Genomic DNA, 23,310 nt, shown 5'->3' on the forward strand with positions numbered 1-23,310 from the left:
ATCACTGCCACTGTATGACTTTTGCGAGGCGCGGGGCAGCTTTTGGAGAGGCAGGCGGAACGGCTTCTGGTAAAGCGTGGCGGTGGCGTAGCTCGCAAGAGGCAGTTACTCACCGCCGCCAACTGCTGTAAGTGCTTGTTGGGTTCAATATGCAACGCTCGACGCAGTATGGGATCTGGCCCATCCGATTCACCTGTATTAGGCATGGCAGCGTTGAGGTAAAGATCAGCGGCGTGAGCACGTGTCCAGCAGCTTGCGATACCTACTAGCGGAGAGCTGGATAGACGCCCAGCACGCTGCTAAAGCGAGTAGCAACCGCCAATTGGCCATTTCTTGTAATCTTCTGATTAGCTATCTTGTCGAAAACGAGTGTGTCAAGCAGCCAACTGACAGAAACGCAGCAAGGACAGGACACCTTCCACTCCCGACATTGATGACAATGTAATTAGAATTGAATGCGCTAGGCAAATCCAGTAACACCCACTGTACCACGCTTGCGGCATGAAGGACTCCACACAGCTAACGGAATCAACGATTACTTGAAAGTACTATTATACTTTACTATGCTCTACCCCGCAACCAATATAACAATTGTCCAGAGTACGCAAGTGTTACGGGGCGCTTATACATCCAGTTTAGCAGACTTGTATCCGCAGATTATGTCGAAGGCTAGGCCGATCGAAAACCTGTCCTAACTTCTTGCAGCTGGGCTGTTGGTAGAGAAATCACCTTACTTTGGTAATGGTTATAATGTTCCAACCACTTTGACTACTTATCCAAGCGTCGGGCAAGGAGCGCCAGCAGCTCTCCGAAACAGTGAAAGCCGTACCAGGCGCATTTGGCAAATAGAAGCGTGAAGTAAGGAAACGCTCATCCTTTTTGGGATTGGCTGGGCGTATGCAGCGCCCTTCGTTACACCCCCACGGGCCAGAGGGGGACCTCTCTCCGGGGTTCCCCACCAGCGCGCCCTACCACACAAAGGACACCCTCAGCCCCACGGCTGCCCCCTGGGCATCTTCGGTGCCCCATGACCGTACCCCCGCAACACTCAGCCCAACCAAAAGCATCCCTTCCCATACAACCGAGGAAACCAGCCCCGGCGTGAGCCACCAAGCACTCCCGCGCCCTATTGGCGGCGGCGGCTTTGCTGGTCCCGGCTATGCCGACGCTAGCTCTACATTCTCTCTTTCCGCTATGGGCGGCGCCGGTGGTTGCTTCCCGCCACCGGGCGCTGCTGCTGCCGCCGTGGCGGCATCACACGCTGCCGCCGCGCCACGCCAGGCACCGGAACCCGTCATTCAAACCGCGCCACGGATGCCCTCCGCCATAGCGTTGTCGCGTCCGGTGCAGCCTGCTCGTAAGCGCATCGGCTCTGCGGAGGACCTGAAGCACTTTTTGAATGGCCAGACAGTTAAGGACTTCATGGCCTTTATCCTCTCCATCAATGAGGCCGTAAAGGGCAAGAAATGCAACGACCCGTCGTACACCCCGTCACCGGCGGTGCAGCGCATGTGCGCGCTATTGACACAGCTCGAGACGCTCGTGGACGAGGTGCCGCCGGAGCAGCAAAGCCTGCGGTACGGCAATCCAGCATTCCGTACTTGGATGGCACGACTGGCTGAGCGCGCTCATGCGCTGCTGGAGTCCATGCTGACGGAGGAGATGCGGCCGGCGGTGGTGGAGTTGCTGCCGTACTTCCTGGACAGCTTTGGCAATGCGACGCGCATTGACTACGGCACCGGTCACGAGACGCAGTTCTGCGCGCTGCTGTACTGCCTGGCCAAGATCGGCGTGTTCGGGGAAGATGACCGGCAAGTGAGTTTGGAAAGCTATGCAAGATTATGAAAGTAACCATTGAAGAAAATTTAACGTTGACTACCGAACAGTCAAGCAGCCAGAGGTGTGGCAGTGGTGGCAGGCAAACCTCCCGAGAGGAAGAACGTAAGGATAGAGCGCGATGTGTGTGTGTGTGCCTGTGTTTGTGTGCCTGTGTGTGTGCCTGTGTATGTGCCTGTGTATGTGCCTGTGTATGTGCCTGTGTGTGTGTCCAGTTGGCCGTGGCCGCAAGCGTGGGGCAGGGCTACGGAAGCCAGATTGGAGAGGGAGCTGGGCGGTTTCTCTCCATGGGGTTGGTGGGCGCGCCCTCCTGTCTGAAGGCAACGAAATGGGCTGCAGCAGGAGTGGCTTGAACAGGGGGACAGGGGGGTGAACAACAGGCGAAGTGGGCCCTGGCAGGACGTAGATGCGTACAGTATGGAAATGGTGGGACGCGAGGAGGCGGGGCCGAATGCAGCTCTGTGTTGGGTCGGGTCTCTATAACTGGCGCAAGTCCTACATGGCAAGAAGGCTGTGGAGCGTAGTGGGATGGAGCCTCGAGGGGCGGAAGTGGCTTGGTGACCCTGGGCGCTACAGGTGGTAGGGGAAAGCCTTTAGGGGGGTACACTGGGCGACATGGGTTGAAAGTTACGACGCGACGTTGCATGAACAGTGCTCCCTATGTCGATGTGTGGCTAGGAACGGCTGCACGTGGGTTCGTTGGTTGAGCAGGTGGATGGGGATGCTGCAGGGCCAATAGCCGGGTACACGCTTTGCTGATGTCCCTTGCTCCTCTTTCCATGCTCTATTCCTGGCGTTGCGCTTCCGGCAGGGCCTGGGCCTCGTGATATTCAAGCAGTACCTGGAGCTAATGCATAAAATCCAGACAACCTACTGGTACGCGACGTCAGCCTGGTCAAATATGCGCCAGCTCCTTGCACACATGCAGACATGATGTTCGTTTGTTCACACACACAGGCACGGTACTAGCCTTGACGAACATACCTATGGACACACATGCATGGCGTCGCCTCGACATAGCACATACAGAGGGGGCAGACTTAGGTCAATGTCACTAGGGGCGCTAACTGTTGTACAGCGTTGAGCAATGGAGGAGACGCAAGAGGATCGGCAGCGGGTTTGGCACTCGAGGTGGTGCGACTGAGAGGAGCCGCCCTCTGCGACAGGAAACCCCTGGAGACCCTGGCTGAGTGACCAGCAGGCCAGGGCACACCGTTCATGGTCAATCCTTCATGTCCGCTGCCTCGCAACAATAGCGGTCAACCTGACCTAAACGACGTATGCCCAGCATCTCTGGCCTCCAGCAGCCGCTCCTTAACACCAGCACCGCCCTTACATACCCACCCCAACAAACTGGCGGGAAACGCAGGCTGGAGCCCGCCGGCTCTCACGGTGTTTGGGGGCTTGACGACTACCAGTTCCTGCCCTTCATCTGGGGCTCTGCGCAGCTGATCGCACATCCCATGATTAAGCCCAAGTCCATACACAATCCTGACATCTTGGAGGCCTACGCCAGTACTTACCTATACCTGAACTGCGTTAAGTTCGTGAAGCAGGTGGGCAGAGGGAGTTATGGAGTGGCGTTTGCTGGGCTTAGAAAGACGATTGGATGGATTTGGTGGCCGTAGACGGCGTGGACCTCTGCACGTACGGTGCTGGCTGGTTGATGAGTAGCATTGTCAGGTCTGTGTCCGATGGCGCGGTGATGTCCTGCGCTGGCGCTTCCGGAATCTCAAATCCAGAGTCCTCATCTTCACCTGCGGCGTGCAGGTGAAGAAGGGTCCTCTTGGCGAGACGTCCCCTATGCTCAACGACATCAGCTGTGTGCCCACTTGGGCCAAGGTAGGATCGCGTTGTTGTAGGGAACTAAGCATGAGGTGCAATCCGGCCGGGAAGAATTTCACTTGGGTCGAATTTGGATCGAATTGCTTGCGCTGTGCGGTTTGGGAAGCCATACCTATGAATCGCCCTAGCTCACGCTGACCGACAGCTGCTGGAAACGCCGCAATGGCAGTCATGTCATAAACCCGACCCTGCCAGTAGGGCGGCCGAACATGGTCCCGCCCAAGAGCACCGAAAGAGCAGTGAATGCGGCGTGCCGCAGTGGCATGAACGACCGGCCGTGCTGGACCAGGTGCACACGGCGACCAGAGACTGCCAAACGGGACGGTGCAGCAGCGGCAGCAGCAGCACCCGTTTCTGATGCCCCCGTTGCTAATCAGTCTCTTATCTCGCACGTAATTCCTGCGTTGCCGTCGCCCTTCCATTCACCACATGGGGCCACGTGTCGGAAAGGTCGACCAGGGTTACCCGGACTGTCGGCTAGGGTTATCCGCGGCAATTGAGTTTTGAGCTGTGGTGCGTCGAGTCCTGGAAAGGTTTTGTGTGACTCCCTCTGCTCGATGGGTATCATGGGGCTTTGGCAGGGCCCACAGATTCCGCCCTCGCCCTTCCCTGGACAGGTGAACAGCGGTATGATCAAGATGTACCAGGTAGAGGTGTTGTCCAAGTTTCCCATCATGCAGCACTTCATGTTTGGGACCCTCCTGCCGTTTGAGTAGCGCTGGGAAAGGAGTGGGAATTGGAGGCTAGCCGCATGTTGAAGGCGGCGTGGTTCTGGCTGGCCTGTTGTACGGGGACGGTTTTGCACTTGTGCCGTTGTGTATAGGAAACTCAGCTGCAGGAAGTGAACACGGAGTACGCGCGGCAGAGGCGGAATGCTCCTGAGAGGAAACGAGCGCCAGAGCTGCTCTTGGCGGTATGGCAGCTTTTTTGCAACGACTGAGATGCCAACTATGTTGTAACCATGGTGGCGAAGGGCTCGCATGATAGGGTGGGAAAGGCGCGTCTGCGTGAGATTGCAGCTTGTTTAGGCACGGAAAGGACTGCAGCGGTGAATGTAACAGTGAAAAGGTATAAATAACGCTGCACGCTTAATTCTTAGGAGCTCTAAACGATGAAGCGGCTCATATATATACTTGCTAACAGTCGGAAACGCAAATCGAAAGGGCGACAGCAGGTCACATAGGCAGAAAGTATGACTTGTCCCTTGTCATGGGTGGGCGGGTTAAGGGTGGGTAGGCACGTGTAGCCGGTGTGTCACTCGGTGTCTCCTCATAAAGCGACCTGCCCAGAACCTAACCAAGGACATTTACCGGGTATCTTTCACAATAATGCAGATGAGATGGCACGGACAAGGAAGGCATTATTTATTTGACGATTGCAAATTGACCAACGCGACATTTCGTGGAAGTCCAAAACTTTTATAATGACCCGTCCCAATAAATCATCAACAATTATATATGCACTGCACATGATTTTCCGTCGGGATTTCGTTAACAGAAAAGTATTTTGCCGTGCTCCGGCACTTTGTCGAACAAAAGGTCACCGTGCGTCATAGGCGCGTTGTACACAGTTCTGTCCCATACAAACGATCGATATACAAAGTTGTTTATTTTGCATATCCCTCTGGCGCCGGAATTCCTGTGTCGACATCCCGCCTTTTTTCCTCTGGTCGACGCGAGTTCAGCTCCTCCGTGCCCGTTTCCTCTGCGGGGCCGCACTGAAACGTGACAAGTGATTTTACCTATGTCATTAAAGACCCGGCCAGCGAGCTTAGGTGGTGCATATGTTGCGCAGCCCTGGTACCTATTGTGACGCCCTTCATTCAACCGCGTACACAGCACGCCTGTTTCCAGATGTTGTCCTTAAGGCCTTTGGAAAGGCTTATCCTGCACATAGAGTTATCCTAGCGTCGCAGAGTGCTTACTTTGCAACGCTGTGGTCGTGGGTTTCTTGGCAACCAGCCTCTGGGCGAGGCTGTTACGCAGAGGAGGAATGGTCAAGCCTACCTTCCCATGACCTAGTGCTGGGCGAGGATGTAACGCAGAAAGGTGCGTGCGTGCGCTGAGCCTGGAGCCCGCTTGGCCGTGCGGACACGGGATATGCCACTAGCCTAAACACGCGCGCACGACCTGTCAGGCGCCATCATCACTGGGGAGCAGAAACCTCATTGTAATGTACTTCGCCTGATCCCTGAGTCAGGGGGGCCAAGTGGTTACGTCGCTCCGGCCTTGGCGCCCCTGACCAGAAGAAGGGGGTTACAGAACAATCTATCCTGGGTGGTGTCAACACTGTGCAAAGCGCCCCTGGGTTTTGGATGCAGTGCTCATCACCAATTACCAACCAAGCGCCACCACCACCAGCCGTGGTGCTACACAGACAGCCAACTGGGTTAACCTGTGACGCCTCCATGTGAACGCAGGATTCGAGTGGATCCTCGAGTATTTTTACGCATCGCCAACCGTGATCATCACCAGCGAGAATGCCTTTGACGTGCTCGCAGCGGCACACTACCTGGGAGTTATCGCCGTACAGACGGCTTGCGTGGAATTCGTGGCCCAGGTGCGCGCCAGGCATCCTGGCTGACGGAGGTTCCCTTCTGCAAGGCGCCAACTCACTGACGAAAGTTGATTAGTGACGAGGGCGTTGCATCACATCTTTCTGCTGAACAGACGAAAAAGTTCGATTTGGGCTCACGATATGAGCTCACGCAGACCGCCGCCAGGCAGCGCGCAAGCTTCCTGGTGTTGCCCTCATACCTTTCCGAGGTTCTGACTTGTCCTTCATCCTCACCGATCTTCCCGGCGCACCGCCAAAGCTTAAAATTGTTTCTCAAAGCTTGCATTCCGCTGAGCGCGGGTCCCGCACCCCTATCCACGCGCTTGCTGGCATAGGTCTTAACCTATCCACGGCATCTTCATCTTCATCATGTCCACATTAACAAATGTGTTATGCTTTCCCGCATCACCGTTCTCCTTACGTTCGTCGGTACAGCACCTTGACCCCCACAACTTGGCAGCGTGCTTGCTATGGGCAACACGTGCCGACCACGGCGAGGCATCCGACATGCTGGCGTCCTCATGCCGACGCCTCCTGGCGCTGCGCCTGCCACAGAATCTATCAGCCTGGGCGCCCGCGCTCGCCCGCATTGAGCCCAGAATCTTGCTGGACATTATGTCGTCCGACCACCTTGCCGTACCGACGGAGTACGACAGGTACGAGTTAGTGAAAGAGGTGGCTAAAATCTGCGCCGCTGCAGCGGCTGCAGCTCCTTCGGGCGCGCTGGCGGCGGCGGCAGCAACTACAGCAGCGGAAGAGACGGCAGGAGGCGGAGCTGAGGGCGGTGCAGACGGAGCTATCGGAGCGGGTGGGGATGGCCACAGCGGCGGCGGTGCCTCAGGAACGCTGGAGGTCCAGCGCATGCTTACCTCGGCATTGCGGCTCTCTGATGAGGGCTTGGCAGGGCATTTGGAGTTAGCCCGTTCCTGCTCGTCTGCCGGGTTGCCCTGCCCTGGGCTTCCACCTACCGTTGCAGCAGCAAAGGAGCCCGCCACTGCCGCTGCTAGCGCCAGTGCCGCAGTGGACTGCACGTTGCCCCGTCGGTGCCTTTCCTCCTCTGCAAGCCTGGGTTCAGTGGCCGGTGATGCTGACAGCGACGCTAGCTTGGTCGGTAGCGCAAGTCCGGCGGCAAGTGCCTTGGGGACGTCCTCGTCAGAGTGCACGAGTGTGGACGTTGCCAGTGTGCTAACGAGCAGCCAGGCGTCTAGCCGGAGCACGCTGCGGCTATGCGAGCTCGCCGTTCCAACGACTCCGGAGGAGCACCGGATTGAGGATGCGGTCACAGACACGGCTGGTAAGGCGCCTTGCAAGAATGCAACGGTAGTGGTTGCGACGGCTGCAGTGTCGTCGCCGCCACTGCGTTCTCATAAAACCCAAGGCAGTAACGACAGCTCGGACGTCGTGGACGTGCCGCAGAGGGCGATTTCGATGGTAACCGCGGGGTCTTCTGTCGCAGCGACAACAGCAGCGGCGGCCGTAGCTGCGTGCGCACGGATGCTGCTTCATGAAGCCGTACGGTATGAGCACCTTACTGTGCCGCAGTTGATGGCAGTTATGGGGGAAGGGCTGGTACCTGCGAACGTGCTGCACACAGCTTTGTGGGAACGTACGCGGCTTGACGTCGAAGTCCATGCTCGATCGAGCCAGGCTGCCGCCGCAACAGGCGAGCGAGCCGGCACCCACTCCATTGCTGGAGGTGCGGGAGGTGGTAGCAGGAGCGGACGAGTGGACGCTGCAGAGGCTGTACCGGTCGGTGCTCTGGTGCGACCGCTTCGTTTTCGAGCGTTTCGCATGTGTTGGCGCCTGCCATGCGGGGCGCTGCGGAAGCTGCAGCCCAAGGACGTGTTGCAGTCCGATTTGCACCAGCACGCGGGGTCGCTGTGGCACCTACGTGTCTGCTGCAGCGACCGCTCGCGCGACCATCTGGGGCTGTTCGTGGGGCGCCACCTGGCAGGTGCTGCTGTGGGAAATGCGACCGGCTTGTTGCGGCTGTGGCAGGGCGCGCGCCTTTCGCCAGCGAGGCAGATGGAGCCCGCAGGGCGAGAAGCTGGAGGACAGCAACCGCACCGGCTTCGGCCCGGTCGGCGCGGCCGTCTCCAACCTCCGCAGGAGCATCCGTTGATTGACCCGGTGCCGCCCCCGCCAATGCAGCAGTGGCAGCAACGGCAGCATGCCGCGTTGTCCAGGCCGTTCTTCGCCTACACAGACCAAAACGCGTCGTTGCGGGGCCGGTGCCGGCTTTCCGTGTTTCAGTCCGATAACACAGCGTTGCAGGGCCGACTGTGTCTGGGGGACACAGGCGATTTCACGGCTGACTTCGCGGCGGGTGGCTACTTTGGGCAGGGCCAGCTGATTGCCCGGGCTGACCTGGCGCGGCTGCCGGACGAGCAGGAGATGCTGGTGTTCATGTCGCTGCAGGTCCCCGTCGATACGGCGGAGTAGGCGGGTCAGGCGTGCTTGTTAAAGGACGCCAGCAGAAGATGTACAGTGTGCGAAGATGTCACAGCTCGCCAGGGCGCCGACTCCATTTTGTGGCGCGCTATGTGCGGGTGCAGCGCTTACGGTAACACGTGAAGAGCTTGCATCGTTCATTGGTTCATTCCGTTATTTAGAGCAAACGCTAGAGCAGATGGTGCCTGAGGGACTATTCATGTGCAATACGTTCAGTGGTCCGAAGGGGGAGGGTCATGCCACGGTCTCCGGCGACGGTCATGACCCCTCGCGATGCGCATGAAGTTGTAAGGGAGTTTCATGGAGCGCATTGTGCGCCGTTGCGTTCATTTGTTTTTTTACTTCTAGATCCGCACGGTGCATTTGCATGCGGACAGGTGCTTTACATATTAAGATGGCGAGATCTGTTGTAGTACGGAGGTGTGGTGAAGGTAAAGAAGATTGTTCGTGCGATTTGTTGGCCGATGTCGTTGTCGATTGGCGAAGCCATGGCCGATTTGTGTACCCTGGGAAAGCTGTTGTACCATATTATGCTGAGAGATGTGAGTTTGCGGGGGTCTTAGACGAGTTTCATGTTCACCGCTGGAGAAATTGTCAAGTGGTCGTCCATGCTACCCGCCACACGAAAACGATAGATTAGGCAGGAGGGAAGGAAAGCCCTGTCGCCGCCAAGGACGTGTGGATCCGTCTGGCTGTTCTGTCTTTGTCGGAGAGATGGGAGGAAGAGTGCAGACAGGTTTTGATGCTGTTTTCTAATTAATCCTAGGCGTGAATGGCCTGTGAACATTGGGAATAGCGCGAGAAGCTATCGTTTACGTTGCAGGGCGTCGCCCGCACTAGATGGGTAGTCTGTTGGTCGTAGCAGCAGTGCAAATCGATGGATCCATTTTCACTGGAAGCAAACTCCACGCCTCATTGTGCGTGCATTTTTGAACCCTAATAACCATTGCCGTACTAGCAGTACAAACCACCGTACTGTACCACACTCGGATATGAAAGCCCGCTGCCGACGACCGTGGATAGGATGAAAACTGTTGCCAGATTCGCATAGGTCCCTCGTCGAGAAATTGAAAGTCTCATCCTCATGTCCTCAGTTTCGTGAATGTGCACATGCATAGATATCGTTTATTATGGTCGTGTGGTTTGTATGGCCTTGGTTTGTATGGCCTTCCGGTAGGCGCCCAGGATAGCCTTGTGGTCTGCATGCCAAGAGGGATGCGGCCAACGAACGCGCTGGGCAAGCCGTGACAAACGAGGCGATGTAAACATAATGACGATGCGCAACATGCATATGCCTACTGCGTTCGTTTAGCTAAACATACACGCGGTCTGGCCTAGCACACGACAACGTTAATATACACTGCGGCACAGTGCGTGTCCAGTGCCGATGCATGTACAATAGGTGAAATCATGAAGCTGGGGAACTTGTAAAGTCTCCCCACTCGTTTGTGTCATCTGAGTCAGCCGTGCCGCTGGCGGGGACTGCCGCCTGGCCCGCTGTTGAGGCGGCGGACCGGCCAGCTACCCTGCCATTTGTCGCTTTGGAAACCGCTGGTGGCGGCGCCAGCTTCAATGCCCCGACTCCTTGCACCACGACCTCCGCAGCTTTGCTCCCGCTTAGGCCTGCACCAGTGCCTTCACCTTCGTGGCGTTTCTGTGACAAGAACAGAGCGCAGAGAGTGTCACAGTAGGTTAGGAAGATAGATTAGAGGTTGGCAGAAGCAAGACAGGATATAAGCCCTAAAGGTAAGCTTACAAGAAAAGGTATTGCGCAAGGACATGCAGGGTTAACCCATCGCAGCTCATGGGCCACGCATGCGGCAGCTGTTGTCCACAGCCGGACCCTCACAAACACGCGAACGCAACCTCGTGACAATCCAACTGTAGCACACTGCCTGCGGCTCACGTCTTGAAGGCCTACCGTACTTCCTATCTTCAGCGGGATGACTATATTCTCCTTGAGGCTGTAATCACGATGTTGGCCACCTTCACCGCTCTCCTGCCTCTCGAAATCCGCCTTCATGGCCTCCGCCTCCTGCTTGCGTCGCAGGTACTTGCGGTACTCATCCAGCCCCGTGGTGAAGCCCGACGCGTCATTGCGCTCCCTGTCAGGCCAAGGTTAGTATGCGGGTTGCAAGTGAAGGGACGTCCCATCATGTGTATGTCCGGTTCGACAGCTCCCCCACCGTGTGTCTCAGTGCTGCTCCCTTTCGGCGAGTCGATGACCCATGCTAATGTGCAACGCCCTGCTAACAAATAGGCATCTCCGGACCCTGCACCGGCGACCGGACCTAAATCCAAGGCCGATGAACGCATGTTTTCCTGTCTCCTTGTCCACCACACGCAATACGAAGTAGCGACTACTGTCTACGACGGGCTCCACCGCCTGCAAGTTACAGGAGGTATCAATATTATTAGGAGGGGCAGATTGGTCTCGAACGGCGGCCCGAGGCGATAAAGTACATTTGATGCGGGTCACGCCATGAAAATGAGTAGTGCTTGGCTCATGTTATCACATGACAAGGCAACAGCACAAACCAGAATGCCGTACATCTGGGCCAAACTGGACCGCTGTTGGCAGACGCATCTACGACCAAGCTTTAGTGCTACGTACATCGTACAAGAGTAATGGATGACGCTTTGCCATGTGCTAGTAGGGTGTGTGCCAAGAATCCTGAGCCTTGCGCTCTTGACCATGCACACCCTTTGGCGTTCCATCCAACACAACCCAGCACTTTGGATATGGTATTATGCCGCGACTTGAACGGACATGCATTATCATATCCGATTCCGCAAACCACTACGTGCAATCAGGGACCAGCACGACAGCATCAACACGTAGAAGAAACGTTAAAAAATGTAACTAGCTTACCGTTGTTAGAGGTGTTCCGTCGCTTGGCAAGGGGCACTCGGCGAACAACTCCCCTGCGATGCATTTGCCAGCCAAGGGTTTGGGAGAGGGTGCGGGAGCGGGAGGGAACAGCAGTGACGCACAACACCCATCCCGATAACAATCCATCAATCAACAATTCGTCCATACCTGTTTCCTGATCATTTAATCGCACCGTCATGTTGTCACCGGACGCCACCAGCTCCACCTTGAGGGCCTGCACCGTGACATGGCAGCTTGCCGGAACTGTACCTTGACACTTGATTGCCTCATACAATCACATTTGAGAATTATACCTTGAACCATTTATCCACATCCCATTTATCTGCCCGGTGTCCTGCTGAGCCAGCTGGTGGTATCGGCACATAAACATAGCCTTCCCTACAGCTCCATTGGACTAGCTCCGCAGCAGGCTCAGCGTCAGTTGGCAAGGACACCTTCGCAAGCCGCGACTTGGAAGCCATTCGAAAGTCCAGCTGGCAACCACCTTTAACCTAGCGAATCCTGGGCCCTTTCATCAAGATAGGACAACAAAATTTTTGGACGAAACGACGCAAAAAACAATATGGGCTCTGGAATAAACGACTGGACAGTACGGCTTCTGTTTGGGATGCATGCAATCCAAGCGAGGCTGCTTCTTTGCACCAAAATATACGTAGCATGCGTCATCTGATGTTCCATTTGACAGTTCCGGGATCCCTGTAACCCTTGCGGTTGGCGAGCGTAACGCATTTGTGCGCCTACGGCTGCAACAGCGCTCAGCTGTGGCGTTTTGTTATCGTTACCTATAAATGTAAGCTTTCCCTGCAATAATATGTATCAACGTGGCATGTTACACTCGATTTTATGCTTATCGCGCAACGTTGTCGCAGTATCTTGCCCTTTTCTGAGCTAGCGGCACTTCATTCGACAGAGTTCGCCCCGAAGCGTTGTCGTATTCTGTACCTGGCTAGAACTTATAGATAGATTAGGAAAACGTGGTTCGAAGGTCTCTGCAGGATTTGAATGCGCCCCGCTTTTCGGTATGTTTTACACGATATCCCTTAAATTAACGTAATTATTCCTCAGTAGCAGTCGTGCGACGACCACCATATCGACCTGCACCATCCAACCATCAACGTACATGCGCCCCTGCAAATGCCCCCTGAGCGTCCCGTGCCGCTGCCCACGCGCCACTCGCACTGCCCGCACGCCACACAAGCACCCGTCTCGGTGTCTATGAAAAAAAGCTCTTCAGGCAAACCTCCCTTTAAGCGCAATCCTGAGGCCCAGCACTATGGCAGCAATCTTCCTTTGGCTGCCAATTGAAAAAACCTGGTAATTGCTTTCCAAGGGGACCCTTTCACACCTGCATACGACGTTTCCTGCCGTGCTCTTGCCGGCTGACAGCCATCCCCTAGCTCAATTTCGCCCAAGTAGAGTGCCAGATATCGTCCGACCCACACCCGCCTCAAGACTCCACGTGTAGCTTCCGGTTGAGGTCAATCAGCCTCGATATCATCTCCTCGCTGACCGGCCCGTACCGTGCCACGTGTGCTCGCCGTAGCGTTTCCCTGGCCAATCCCGCCAGCCCGCTGCCGTCGCCATGCTCCTTCACTGTGCAATCGTAGTGCCGCACAGCAAGCAGCACGTGTAAATCTGACCCGGCGGACACCGCTTCGATGGCCTTGAGGCTCGCCTGCAGACAGCCGCACGGAAAGGGTTGCATGGATTACATTGTAGCGGGTAGGGGCTGCAAACAGTGCTGGAACAGGAGGATGCAACAATCACGCAAGCAGCAGGACGATTATGCATGCATGTTTCGCCTCGCCAGCCCGATTAAAGAAAGCATGGGCTATCCGGCCGTTTTCACTTGAACATTTTGTCAGGTGCGGGCGTACGGCGTAGGTTGAGATCCAACTGCCGTTAAGATCGAAAGGTGGCCCAATGTTAGAGGGCTACACAGCACGGCCTTGCTTTCCACGAGTGCTCGCAAAAGATTGGTAGCCGACAACCTACCGCTACACTCCGCTAGCTCGCCATCCGCACCTGCAAACTGCTTGCGTCTTCACCCTGTCCGAGCGCCGCTGCGCAGGAAAACAACAGGTCGTATGCGTCGTACATGCTCGCGATGATATACTGTCGTACGTCAGGTGCTAGCAGGGTCTTGCGGAAGAGCCCGTAGAGCCGGCGCAACCACGACTGTACCTCCCGCTGCACGTCCCCAACGGCCTCCATGTCGCCTACTGCCCGCCCCTCCAGGAAAGCAGGCCCCAACTTGTCGTTCACCGCCTCGAAGAGCTCCATGTACACGTCCTCCACCTTCTCGTAGTGCGCTTGCTCTGCCTGTGGGAAGGGGCTCCATGTCAGTCGTCAAGGAAGGGTGAAAAAGTTAATAGAAGACCGATTTGCCCCATCACGGCCATAGCGTTATGGTACATCACTGCGCCGCCCCGCGTTCAGGACAGGTCGAGAGGAGAAATGACAGGTCGAGAGGAGAATATATATATAGAAGACGCGCAGCCGCTAAGGGCGGTGGGAACGTGGGTGTGAGGAGGGCCCAGTTTTGTGAAGAGGATGCATATGCGTGGTGAGGTCCGGCAATGCGCTTCGCAGGACAGCGCGTTATTAGGCACGCAGACGGGTCCCAAATCCGGACCCAACTGGCAGCTCACCCGACACCGTTCACAGCTGCACTCGAAGCCGTAGTCCTCTGACAGGATGCCGATCCGGCGGTTGAAGGGCAGCAGCTGGGGGCGGCCCAAGTAGCAAATGGTCACCTGCGATACAGCATCGCAACTCTAGTCGACAGCGGCTGCATGAGGCACGGTGCATGAGGCATCCGTGCGCCCTTCACGACCAGAAGCATCACCCATGGCCCAGAAGCCTCCCACTCTGTAACAATTCAAGAAGCACCACCAATCTGCTGTCGTTAAGGGTGCGACAGTGCCGAGCAGACTCCTTCCCATCGACCTCCGCACATAACACCACAAACGCCATGCGGTACCTTGAGAGGCGCAAAGCAATCCAGGCTTTGACCGACCACCAGTCCCGCCGCCGCCTGCAAATCCCTCCCCCGGCATGGAAATCTGGTCTCACAATCATCTCGTGCGTTGCCCATCTCTTTGCCTGCAGCTTACCTCCTCCCCTGCCTTAATTCTCCGACACGCTCGCACGACCATGGAGCCGCCGATGACGAAGTTTGTGGTGTTGGGCGCACAAGAGTGGTTGAGCAGCGCAAACTCGGGCCACAGCCCGATGTGGCCGCGGGGCTGCTCGCCACGGCACTCACATGCCGCCAGGTCCTCTGCATCATCCCCAAAGCAGTTAAACTGGGACCGCCAAAGTACCCGGGAGGCGGGAGCGCGGACAAACAAGCAAGATAGCAAAAGACAGCAAGGAGTCACTGCTAAGGTGCTAAGGCAGAAGGCCAACCGAGAGCAAACAAAACGGATACGTCATCAAGCTGCCGCATCTTTATCGTGGGAAAACGACATTCTGGCAGAAGCATGCTTGTGGTGGTGCAGTCAGGATCGGGAGCAAGGCAGGCCGACGAAATACAAGTACATCAAGTACATCAACCACGCGCCAGATGCACATGCGTTGCTTTTGCTCCTAGCCCTTGCTCCTAGCCCTTGCTCCTAGCTGCCCGGGGAAAGTGTGCCCAGCACGAAGCGACAATTTGCACAAGCTTGGGCCTCCCCTCGGCACCGTACTCAACGCGGTCCCGGTGCATGCTCTTTGGCGGCGTCACGGGCCTCGAATGGCTCCTCAGGTGTCGCCACATGGCACGACAGGAAGTCGGGCACAAGCATGTGGTGTACAGTGGGCACCGACACGGCGCTCAAAACTCACCTTGACAACCTTTGCTAGGCGAGTTTGTTCGCGCCTGTCTGGCATGGGAAGCGCCTCGGCGGCTGCGGCCCCTGAGTCGCCTGCTGCCGCCGCCGCCACCGCGGCAGCAGCACTTGCCTGGGAGCTCTTGCCCCGCCGCGCAGTTGGGCTACGGCTCGCCAGGAAACCCTTCTTCTTGGCTGGGGGGACGGCTGCGGCTGGCCCTGCCTTGGTAAGGGAGAGTGTCGAGGCCAGGACTGGCTCTGGCGGCTGCTCGGCCCGTGGCGCATCCGTTCCTTCGGATCCTGGTGCAGTGGCATTACTGAAGATGGATGTTGAATCACAGGGAGCCAACTGGAACTGGGCATTACAAGAGCGGCTGCTCCCGTCGTATAGCACCGAGAACCATTTGCTGGCGTATAGCTTGCGCTCCAGGATTTCATCAACAACGAGCTCTCCCGAGGGGCGCTGTCGCTGCGACGAGGTCACCAGGGCGAGCGGTGGCGTGGCCATCACCACCTCCCCTAACGCAATGTCCCGGGTGGCGACAAGGCCGCGCCCCTTTCCTTGGTGGTAAGCGTGGATGGAGCGATAATAACGGAATTCGGTGAAGCAGGTTTGGATAGGTGGGATTTTATGGGCGTGGAATGGAGTCTTGATGCATGGCTCAAATACGCGTACCTTCAAGCATGGCAACCTTCACGCAATCAACTTGACGGGGGATTATCATGGTTGAGGTGTACCAGCTGTCGGCTAGCACGCCATGCCCGGTGAGTCCATTCGTTATAGACGCTCGAGGAGCCTCAACAATCGGGAGTTTTTCTGGATCAGAGGAATGCACAAATCGTCCGCTGGGCACATGCAGGTGTTGCACCAATGAGCCTTTTCCATGGGCAGCAAAACGCCGGCAAGCGCCGTTCCCTGGAACTGGAAGCATGGCATGCATTTTCGATACAGGGACTAGTTTTGAGCATTGCTTCGCAATTCTGGTAAGAGGTAGACAACGGACGGCAGGTACGGCAAATACAGCTGTGAAAGTAGCCCTTTCTTCCATTATGCAGGTTTATTAGCGTCAACTTTCTTAGCCTGGAAGAAGTCCTCATTAGTCTTCGCACTAGCTAGCTCACTGGGTGTCGGAGATGGCCGACCCTAGGACTGAGCTCAGCGTGGTTAATGACAGCGGGAGTGGTTTATGTAGTAGCTGTGGATATTGCGGGGGTGCAGACACCTCGGTGTCGCATGGAATGCCCACCCGGAAACTGACAGTATATGCGTACCAAGGTAACGAGCATGAGACGTCCTTCTTCCCATAAACCCCTCGCTCACACAGCAGTGCGTTGCACGCAGACCTGATTGATCAAGGCTGGCGCCGTTCAGGATGCTATCTTTATAAGGTTTGTTTTCGGTTTTCGAACTGACTGCACGTCAGGACAGTGGCAGTTACCCCCACACAACATACTTTACCTATCATGGCTTATATGTTTTAAATTTCCACACCCAGGACGATTTAGCAGCTTACTAACCTCCATAATCCAACTCCATGGTAACTGGTATTCCCCGTGCAGCCGGACCTCGCGAACTCATGCTGCAAAGCCTACACAATACGATTGGATGTGGAGCAGTTCACCCCAGACAAGGGACAGCGGCGCTTGATCCGCAAATGGCGCCGCTATCTCGAAGGTCCGATCCTCACCCGCATTCAGGTTGCTTCATGTCCTTAAATGCATTCGCGTGGGCGCCCGCGCCAGTATGGCACGACCCAAATCGGGAACAAGGCCTATCAAGTAATGGGTTTCAATTGAAGGGATGTAGCGGGCAGGTCCGCGCATTAAACATAGTGGTGACACTACAGGAAATGTAATTGGTGATGCTTTAAGGAGGCTCCACCACGGCACTTTTGCTCACAGGAGGACTCTTATCGCCAATAACTTTGCTGCAGGGAAGACACCAGAATTAACCGGGGAAAAGGATACTGGCGGCCGCGGCGATGCTGCAGCTGGCACGGGCACAGCACCTGTCAGCGCTTGTGATCTGCCGACCCTGCAGGTCCCCGCGGGCGGCAAGACGGATGTATCTGGAGCCCAACCCGGCCCAGGGCGGCGGCGTAGTGCCGCGGATTGCAGCCGCCAGGGGCCCCTGCAGCCGGCGCACTGTGATGTCCCCGCAGAGACGGTGGCGCGCAGGAAAGAGGCAGGTCCGTTGACGGTGATGGAAAAGCGGGCGCTGGAGCAAGGATCTGCTCCAGCGTTGGATCTGCTGGAGCAGATCCTTGTCGCGGCAGTGCAGGCAGCGGTGGCAGCGGGTGACCTGCCGACCGCCGCCGGCAACGCCCCTTACCCAAATCCAGCTGTACGCTGCTGCACCGATAAGCAACGCCAGTCGCTGCCAGCCGACGTCCGCTTTACATCATCGGCGGCGTTCCAGATGGCAGCGGCCATCGCGCGCAGGGGCAGCTCTGCCGCCGCGACGACAGGTGGGAGGTCCCAGGATGGCGGCTGCAGCAGTGGCGGTGGTGGTGCAGCACACCTCTCTGGTCAGCCGGACATGTCAAAGCTGCCTAAGCAGCTGGGCAAGGCGTTCCAGCCGCCGGAGGGCGCGCTTTCAGCGCAGAAGGTGGCGGAGGTGCTCGCTAGGCATTTTAACGCCCTCATCTCCTCTGGTGGCACTGAGGATGGGACTGCCGCAGAGGGGGGGGCCCAGGTAGCGCGGCTTAGTGGCCCGGGGCTGAGCGGAAGCTTGGCGGCGTGGGAGTGGCATACAGTGGGCAAGCCTGAGGCGTACGCTGCGAACGGCCATTTAAATATCCGCTTGCGGCTACCACTATCCAGCGGCGACGGCATCGATGCAAGCAACAACAGTAATGGACCTGCTACTGCAGCTGTGGCTGGTGGCAGTGAAGTGGCAGCGGCTGCGGACGAGGTCAATGGTGCACAGTCCCAGGGCCCGGCCACAGCGTCGCACGTGTGCAGCGGTCGCAGCTTGAGCTCCGGCCCTAACCCTAGGCCTAGCTTGCGGACCAATGCCGTTCCGCGGAACCAGCCTTGCACAGGTAACTTCTTCACGCTCGCGGGGTGCCGGGCTGCGGCGGCCTGCCAGGCCAGATGGATGCGTTTCCACGTGCGCATGTGCGTGTTTGTGTGTGTGGGGGGGGGCCGCAGGGGACCAGCCGCTCATACACGATGACTTCACCCACGAGAGCTGTGAAAGATTTGAATCCGGCAACTGCGCACAATCATAATGCGATCCATAGTGTGCGCTTATAGTGCGTGAACATGTTCGTTGTTGAGAATGCAGACGTTGTTACCCGTACTAGTGCTTAATATATGTTTTATGTGCTTATATTTATATATATTTTTATTAGTTCCGTCCTCTGGCAGATGAGTGTCGTGTTAGCGGTGTGTTTTCCAGTATATAGTTTACTTTTATCAAACTAAACGCGCGGTCCCTGGCCTCTGCTGCGCAACCGGCACCCTCCACAGCGGCCCCGCCGACGCCGGGGAGTACGGCCCAGACCAAGTCGCGACACACGACGGCGCTGGCTGGCACTCCAGCTGCCAGCAGCCCGGACCCTGACTCGTTGGCAATGCCCAGCGGGCGACTGCAGATCCGGATGGTGCCCAGCCGATTCCTTGATGAGGAGTTTGAGCTGTATAAGAAGTAAGGTTGTCAGCAGTAGGGCGTTCCCTGGCATGGGATGGCCGTTACCTGACTGGCCGTTAGCTGTTAAGATGCAGCCCTTGCTTTCCTTCCTGAGCTGCTTGCGTGGATGGTCCTGCACAGCGATTAGGGCAAGACTGGAGCTACAGTAGTTGCTAGCGAACCGGGGGCACTCCCGCGGGTAAGGTTGGTAGGACGAATCCTCCGTGGATACTCCAGGGCTCCAGAGGCGGGTATAGTTGTTTGACCGCGGCGAGCATCCAGCTAGGCGGGAAACCTTCCCCTATAACTACTTTCTCTACACACACACATACCAGCGGTGCAGAGGACGACGGTTGCCGTTGCGGCTCCCGCGGGGCAGTCTCGGACCCGTCTAATAATATGATCGTCCATGTAAATGCCCGTGTACATGCGGACCCTCTGCGTGCAGGTACCAGATGGCACAGCATGGGGACGAGCCATATCAGCTGAGTCGCGCGTCGTACACGCGCTTCCTGGTGGACTCCCCGCTGCCCCATGTGGGTCGCGATAGGGACCGCTCAGCGCCCGAGTGCGGCTACGGCTCCTTCCACCAGCAGTACTGGCTGGACGGTGAGCCGTGGGGTTACCGCTAGTCAGGAGGTCGCGAGAAGACAATCACAATGGAGTAGCTCGACCTCCGGAAATGAATTCTACGCCATGATCACCGCCTGATCTTAATTTCTTCTAAAAGGGTTCAACCATGCAAGAAAGAAGGAAGTATGCAATGAAAATTAATTTTGCAGTCGCTGTTTATGGTAACAAAGAAACCAACTGTCACTGACGGAGTAATACAAGAAGTCGCAGCCCCAAAAAGAAAAAACTATAAAAAAAAACAGCGCCTTAAAAAACCCCATAAAAATCCCATATTTCCATCATAACTCTATGAATTTTCATGCTGAGACGTCTAATAATGGATTCAGAATGACTTCCATGCTGTCATGCGGCCATCACTGCAGCATCCATGAATGGCCTCGCAGAGCGTACTGCATAGGGCATGCAAGTCCCTGGAAAAAGGAAAACCATCTGGGCCTTTAAATGAACGTTGCGGGAGAAGTGGCCAATCAGGGCCAATCGCGCAAATCCGGACGTGCGAATTCAAAGGCACGTGCCATCACGTGTGGCTGGTCTGCATCTGTCGAGGGCCCTGGGGCCCATCACCTGATCCTACCACTCGTCGCCAAGTGCTGTGTGTTCGTACCCCGCAGGAAAGCTGATCGCTGTGGGCGTCGTGGATGTGCTGCCCCGCTGCCTGTCCTCCGTGTACTTCTTTTGGGATACCTCCCTGGCATCACTGGCACTGGGTAGATTCTCCGCTCTGCAGGCGAGTGAAGCGGAGGGCAGCCGAGGGGTTCGACAGGAGTGAAGCGGAGGGCAGCCGAGGGGTTCGACAGGCCACCACGCGAAGTCCTCATTCAGCGAGTTGGCCAGAACGGTCACTCCGCGTTGCGAGGATGCTTCGTTCCGTGTCCGAATGACTAGGGCGGCTTACGTCTTTGTGGTGTTAAGGGGTGCGGCCGTGCCGGTATGGCAGGAGCAGCAGCTTCAGGGATAGAACTTCCAAGGCGATGCAACTGCTTGGTAACTTGGTTTGCTACGGAACGGTCCAAATCTTTCATGCGCGCTGATTCGCCTTTGGCCCCGTTGTGCGCGGTGGCTACGTACGGCGCAGGAAATCTTGTGGGTGCAACGGCAGATTCCGACTTCGCCTGATCTGCACTACTACTACATGGGCTTCTATATCCACACCTGTCCCAAGATGCGTTACAAGGCCGAGTACCGAACATCTGACCTCTTGTGTCCCGTGCGCAAGGTCAGGTAACAGGGGTCTGGCTGTGCGTGCCAACAGGTGACGACGCGGTCCGAGGTTGTGTAGCAAACCACCCACGTGTTTGGATAGGTTCCATCGCACGGCAGCGCGGGCTACTTGTCCTAGGGTGTTGGAAGCTCATTACGCGTCGCCGTCTTTCGTGCCGTAATATTTCCCAGGTCAGAGCAGTCAACGGAAGATGTTGTCGGTCGTTGCTTGCTGCTTAAGGTCGGCATGCTTTGGCCCGGACGCCACGATTTGGTATGGCTGCTGATCTAAGAGGTGGTCATGTCACGTCGTACGTGAAGCTATTTGCGTCTGATTTAGGTGAAAGAATTTCGTGCTCTTATGTATATTGCCGCAGGTGTGGGTGCGCATCACACCCCAATTGCTTGCAGCGATTGAGCGGAGCCCCTACGTGGCACTCTCTGCCCAGGACGGGGCGCTCTGCCAGGCCAATTTGGCGGCGCGGCCCACACCTAGTACGGCACCCGCAGCTACGACGGATGTACACAGTGTAAACACGCCTGGCGGTAAAGAAGACTGCAATCCTATGGACGAGACCGCAATGGATGAGACGCTCGTCCTCCTACCTGGGAAAGACGCGGCAGCGGGTCCAATATCTTTGAAGGTAATGATTGTGCAGGGTAGATAGTAGACTCGGAAAATAGTACATTCCGTAATCGGTAGTAGATGGGTATGACATGCTTATAGGGTAATTGGTTTACGATGAGGATGAGTGACTATACTCTTCGAGTTTCACCAGCATGACTAGCGAGACCTGGTTTCAATCCAGGGACCTCGGGGTTATGAGCCCCGCACGCTTCCGCTGCGCCATCTCGCTCATTTTTCAAGTTCTATACTAAGGAAACTATCACATTAAGCATAAAGACATGAGGACATGACCCTAACGCATCCGGGCGTTGGGCGTTGACTCGGTGCACCCAAGTTCACGCACACTACACTTCATGCCGCACTCCTGGCCTCCACCTAGATAGAATTGCGTAAATGGATGATTTAATGGAAAATTAACTGGAGCTAAGTCACCTGATATCCAAATGAAACTATGTATGGACCACCAACAGAGGCCCGAAAGAGTTACAACAGCGCGTCCCCGTAACACGGCTCGGAAAGCCCCAAAACAGCTAGATTCATTCTCTGCTCAGCACCTCCTCTAAAGAGAAGATTCTAGACACGGCCTGCGATTGGGGATCAGGATAAAGGCCAGATACGGGCACCCCTACCAGTCACCTACACCAAGACCCCGCCTGTGGACGGTTTAAGGTCGTCAAAGCCTGGGCTGAGCACAGGGGCCTCATACATCACCTTGAGAAGGTCGGCTGCTTACTCGACTGCTCACTGCGGAAACCCTTCTGCAACGGTTGCGATGCAGGTTCTGCGCCGGTGCAACTTCTTCTCACAGCGCGTGCTGCAGATGATCGAGAATGCCATCCGCGAATGGCGCAGCGCAGTGGGCTGGGCGGCACCGTCTCTCGTGTACCAATTATGAAGGTCCAAGTCAGATTGCGTCCCCAGTTTGGCAGGCTTGAAACGATCAGCGAAGATTGGATTACGGCGTTTGATTTGCAGGCAAGGCAGGCTGGTAGCGAGCGTAGGCGTTGTGTATGCGCAAGTGAACCTGATTTTCGAGACTCAAGCGGGTTGGATGGAATACTTCAACGGATGTCGAGAACTGTCCAAGTTCATATTGCGCATACAGGATCTCAACTATGAACACAGGCATGTGACACTGGTATGGGCTTTGTGGGCCGTCCCTGGCGGATTTTGGCGGCCAGGAAGAACCTCGGGACGAACAGCGTACGTTGCTAGGGATTTGCGTCATGCGCCGGACAGGATGCAGAACGCAAGGATGCGAGCAATAGATGCACTAGAACATAACCCTTGAAGACTTTAACAGAGCGTTTCGTTGGAAAAGTAAATGTTTTTAAGCAGCCCCTCGCACAAATGTGTCCGGTCGTACTTCGCGAATAAAAGGTCCGTACATCACGCCCCAAAAGCCAGGAGCGAATTTCACCGCGCGGGTGCGCGCGTGCGATTCACAAATTGCGCGTGTACAAGTGTATATATTCCTGGCCACATTCTCTTCCTCGCAAACGTACTTGGGCACCTTACAATCCAACACCATACGTGCTTTAGAAACGCGGGCAGCTGCTTCACAAGGACCCCCCTATTTATAAATTGGGCCGGAGAAGTGCGTATCTATGTGCGTACGTTATGTGGTCGAGGATGCGTGGATTCCGTTGTACACGCCGGGTGGTCGAGGGCTTTACATGTTAGCATGCGTAATTCCAACCCTGTTTTGCTCTGGGCATATATCCTTCGGGTAGTGCCAGAGGACACGCAAGTCGAAGCTTTGTTGCTCCATCTAGCGAATGAGTTGGCCGGTTGGGGTGGGTTGGCGTTATCCCAATGT

The 23,310-nt window shown here is 56.3% G+C and overlaps 5 protein-coding genes across 5 annotated transcripts; 3 read left to right on the forward strand and 2 right to left on the reverse strand.

Moving 5' to 3' along the window:
• Positions 1 to 563: 563 nt before the first annotated feature.
• Positions 564 to 4,753, forward strand: VOLCADRAFT_104067 (uncharacterized protein; the record flags this gene model as incomplete). Its single annotated transcript, XM_002948692.1, has 8 exons — positions 564 to 600; positions 932 to 1,101; positions 1,351 to 1,815; positions 2,052 to 2,132; positions 2,648 to 2,712; positions 3,206 to 3,392; positions 3,607 to 3,678; positions 4,299 to 4,753. 8 exons carry the CDS (start codon positions 564 to 566, stop codon positions 4,395 to 4,397), a joined length of 1,176 nt encoding a protein of 391 aa, XP_002948738.1. The 3' UTR covers positions 4,398 to 4,753.
• Positions 4,754 to 4,873: 120 nt separating this feature from the next.
• VOLCADRAFT_89185 (uncharacterized protein) lies at positions 4,874 to 8,679 on the forward strand (the record flags this gene model as incomplete). Its single annotated transcript, XM_002948693.1, has 4 exons — positions 4,874 to 4,913; positions 5,520 to 5,729; positions 6,101 to 6,240; positions 6,673 to 8,679. 4 exons carry the CDS (start codon positions 4,874 to 4,876, stop codon positions 8,677 to 8,679), a joined length of 2,397 nt encoding a protein of 798 aa, XP_002948739.1.
• An 816-nt stretch (positions 8,680 to 9,495) lies between these two features.
• On the reverse strand, positions 9,496 to 12,113 carry VOLCADRAFT_104068 (uncharacterized protein). The gene is made up of 6 exons (XM_002948829.1): positions 11,875 to 12,113; positions 11,729 to 11,795; positions 11,561 to 11,613; positions 10,980 to 11,074; positions 10,610 to 10,793; positions 9,496 to 10,342 (listed from the first exon to the last, which is right to left on the reverse strand). Exons 1-6 carry the CDS (start codon positions 12,040 to 12,042, stop codon positions 10,097 to 10,099), a joined length of 813 nt encoding a protein of 270 aa, XP_002948875.1. The 5' UTR covers positions 12,043 to 12,113; the 3' UTR covers positions 9,496 to 10,096.
• Positions 12,114 to 12,617: 504 nt separating this feature from the next.
• On the reverse strand, positions 12,618 to 16,180 carry VOLCADRAFT_104069 (uncharacterized protein). Its single transcript, XM_002948830.1, has 6 exons — positions 16,073 to 16,180; positions 15,413 to 15,952; positions 14,698 to 14,889; positions 14,233 to 14,307; positions 13,607 to 13,903; positions 12,618 to 13,256 (listed from the first exon to the last, which is right to left on the reverse strand). Exons 2-6 carry the CDS (start codon positions 15,902 to 15,904, stop codon positions 13,029 to 13,031), a joined length of 1,284 nt encoding a protein of 427 aa, XP_002948876.1. The 5' UTR covers positions 15,905 to 15,952; positions 16,073 to 16,180; the 3' UTR covers positions 12,618 to 13,028.
• VOLCADRAFT_104070 (uncharacterized protein) lies at positions 16,120 to 22,837 on the forward strand (the record flags this gene model as incomplete). Its single annotated transcript, XM_002948694.1, has 8 exons — positions 16,120 to 16,161; positions 17,438 to 18,440; positions 18,871 to 19,048; positions 19,479 to 19,639; positions 20,275 to 20,417; positions 20,739 to 20,879; positions 21,241 to 21,507; positions 22,270 to 22,837. The coding sequence occupies 8 exons, from the start codon at positions 16,120 to 16,122 to the stop codon at positions 22,384 to 22,386; spliced, it is 2,052 nt and encodes a 683-aa protein (XP_002948740.1). The 3' UTR covers positions 22,387 to 22,837.
• Between the last annotated feature and the right edge of the window lie 473 nt (positions 22,838 to 23,310).

Source organism: Volvox carteri, assembly GCF_000143455.1.
Source record: "Volvox carteri f. nagariensis unplaced genomic scaffold VOLCAscaffold_11, whole genome shotgun sequence".
In the NCBI taxonomy this organism is placed as follows: Eukaryota; Viridiplantae; Chlorophyta; class Chlorophyceae; order Chlamydomonadales; family Volvocaceae; genus Volvox; species Volvox carteri.

What these genes read in the sequence shown, in the direction of transcription:
- VOLCADRAFT_104068 (XM_002948829.1), bottom strand. Translation starts at nt 12,042, where the DNA reads ATGGCTTCCAAGTCGCGGCTTGCGAAGGTGTCCTTGCCAACTGACGCT. An exon ending in ATGTGGATAAATGGTTCAAG is followed by an intron (nt 11,796 to 11,874) that starts GTATAATTCTCA and finishes GTCACGGTGCAG; the next exon opens with GCCCTCAAGGTGGAGCTGGT. An exon ending in ATTAAATGATCAGGAAACAG is followed by an intron (nt 11,614 to 11,728) that starts GTATGGACGAAT and finishes AATGCATCGCAG; the next exon opens with GGGAGTTGTTCGCCGAGTGC.
- VOLCADRAFT_104069 (XM_002948830.1), bottom strand. Translation starts at nt 15,904, where the DNA reads ATGGCCACGCCACCGCTCGCCCTGGTGACCTCGTCGCAGCGACAGCGC. An exon ending in GCCTAGCAAAGGTTGTCAAG is followed by an intron (nt 14,890 to 15,412) that starts GTGAGTTTTGAG and finishes TGGCGGTCCCAG; the next exon opens with TTTAACTGCTTTGGGGATGA. An exon ending in AAGACGCAAGCAGTTTGCAG is followed by an intron (nt 13,257 to 13,606) that starts GTGCGGATGGCG and finishes GGCTGTCTGCAG; the next exon opens with GCGAGCCTCAAGGCCATCGA.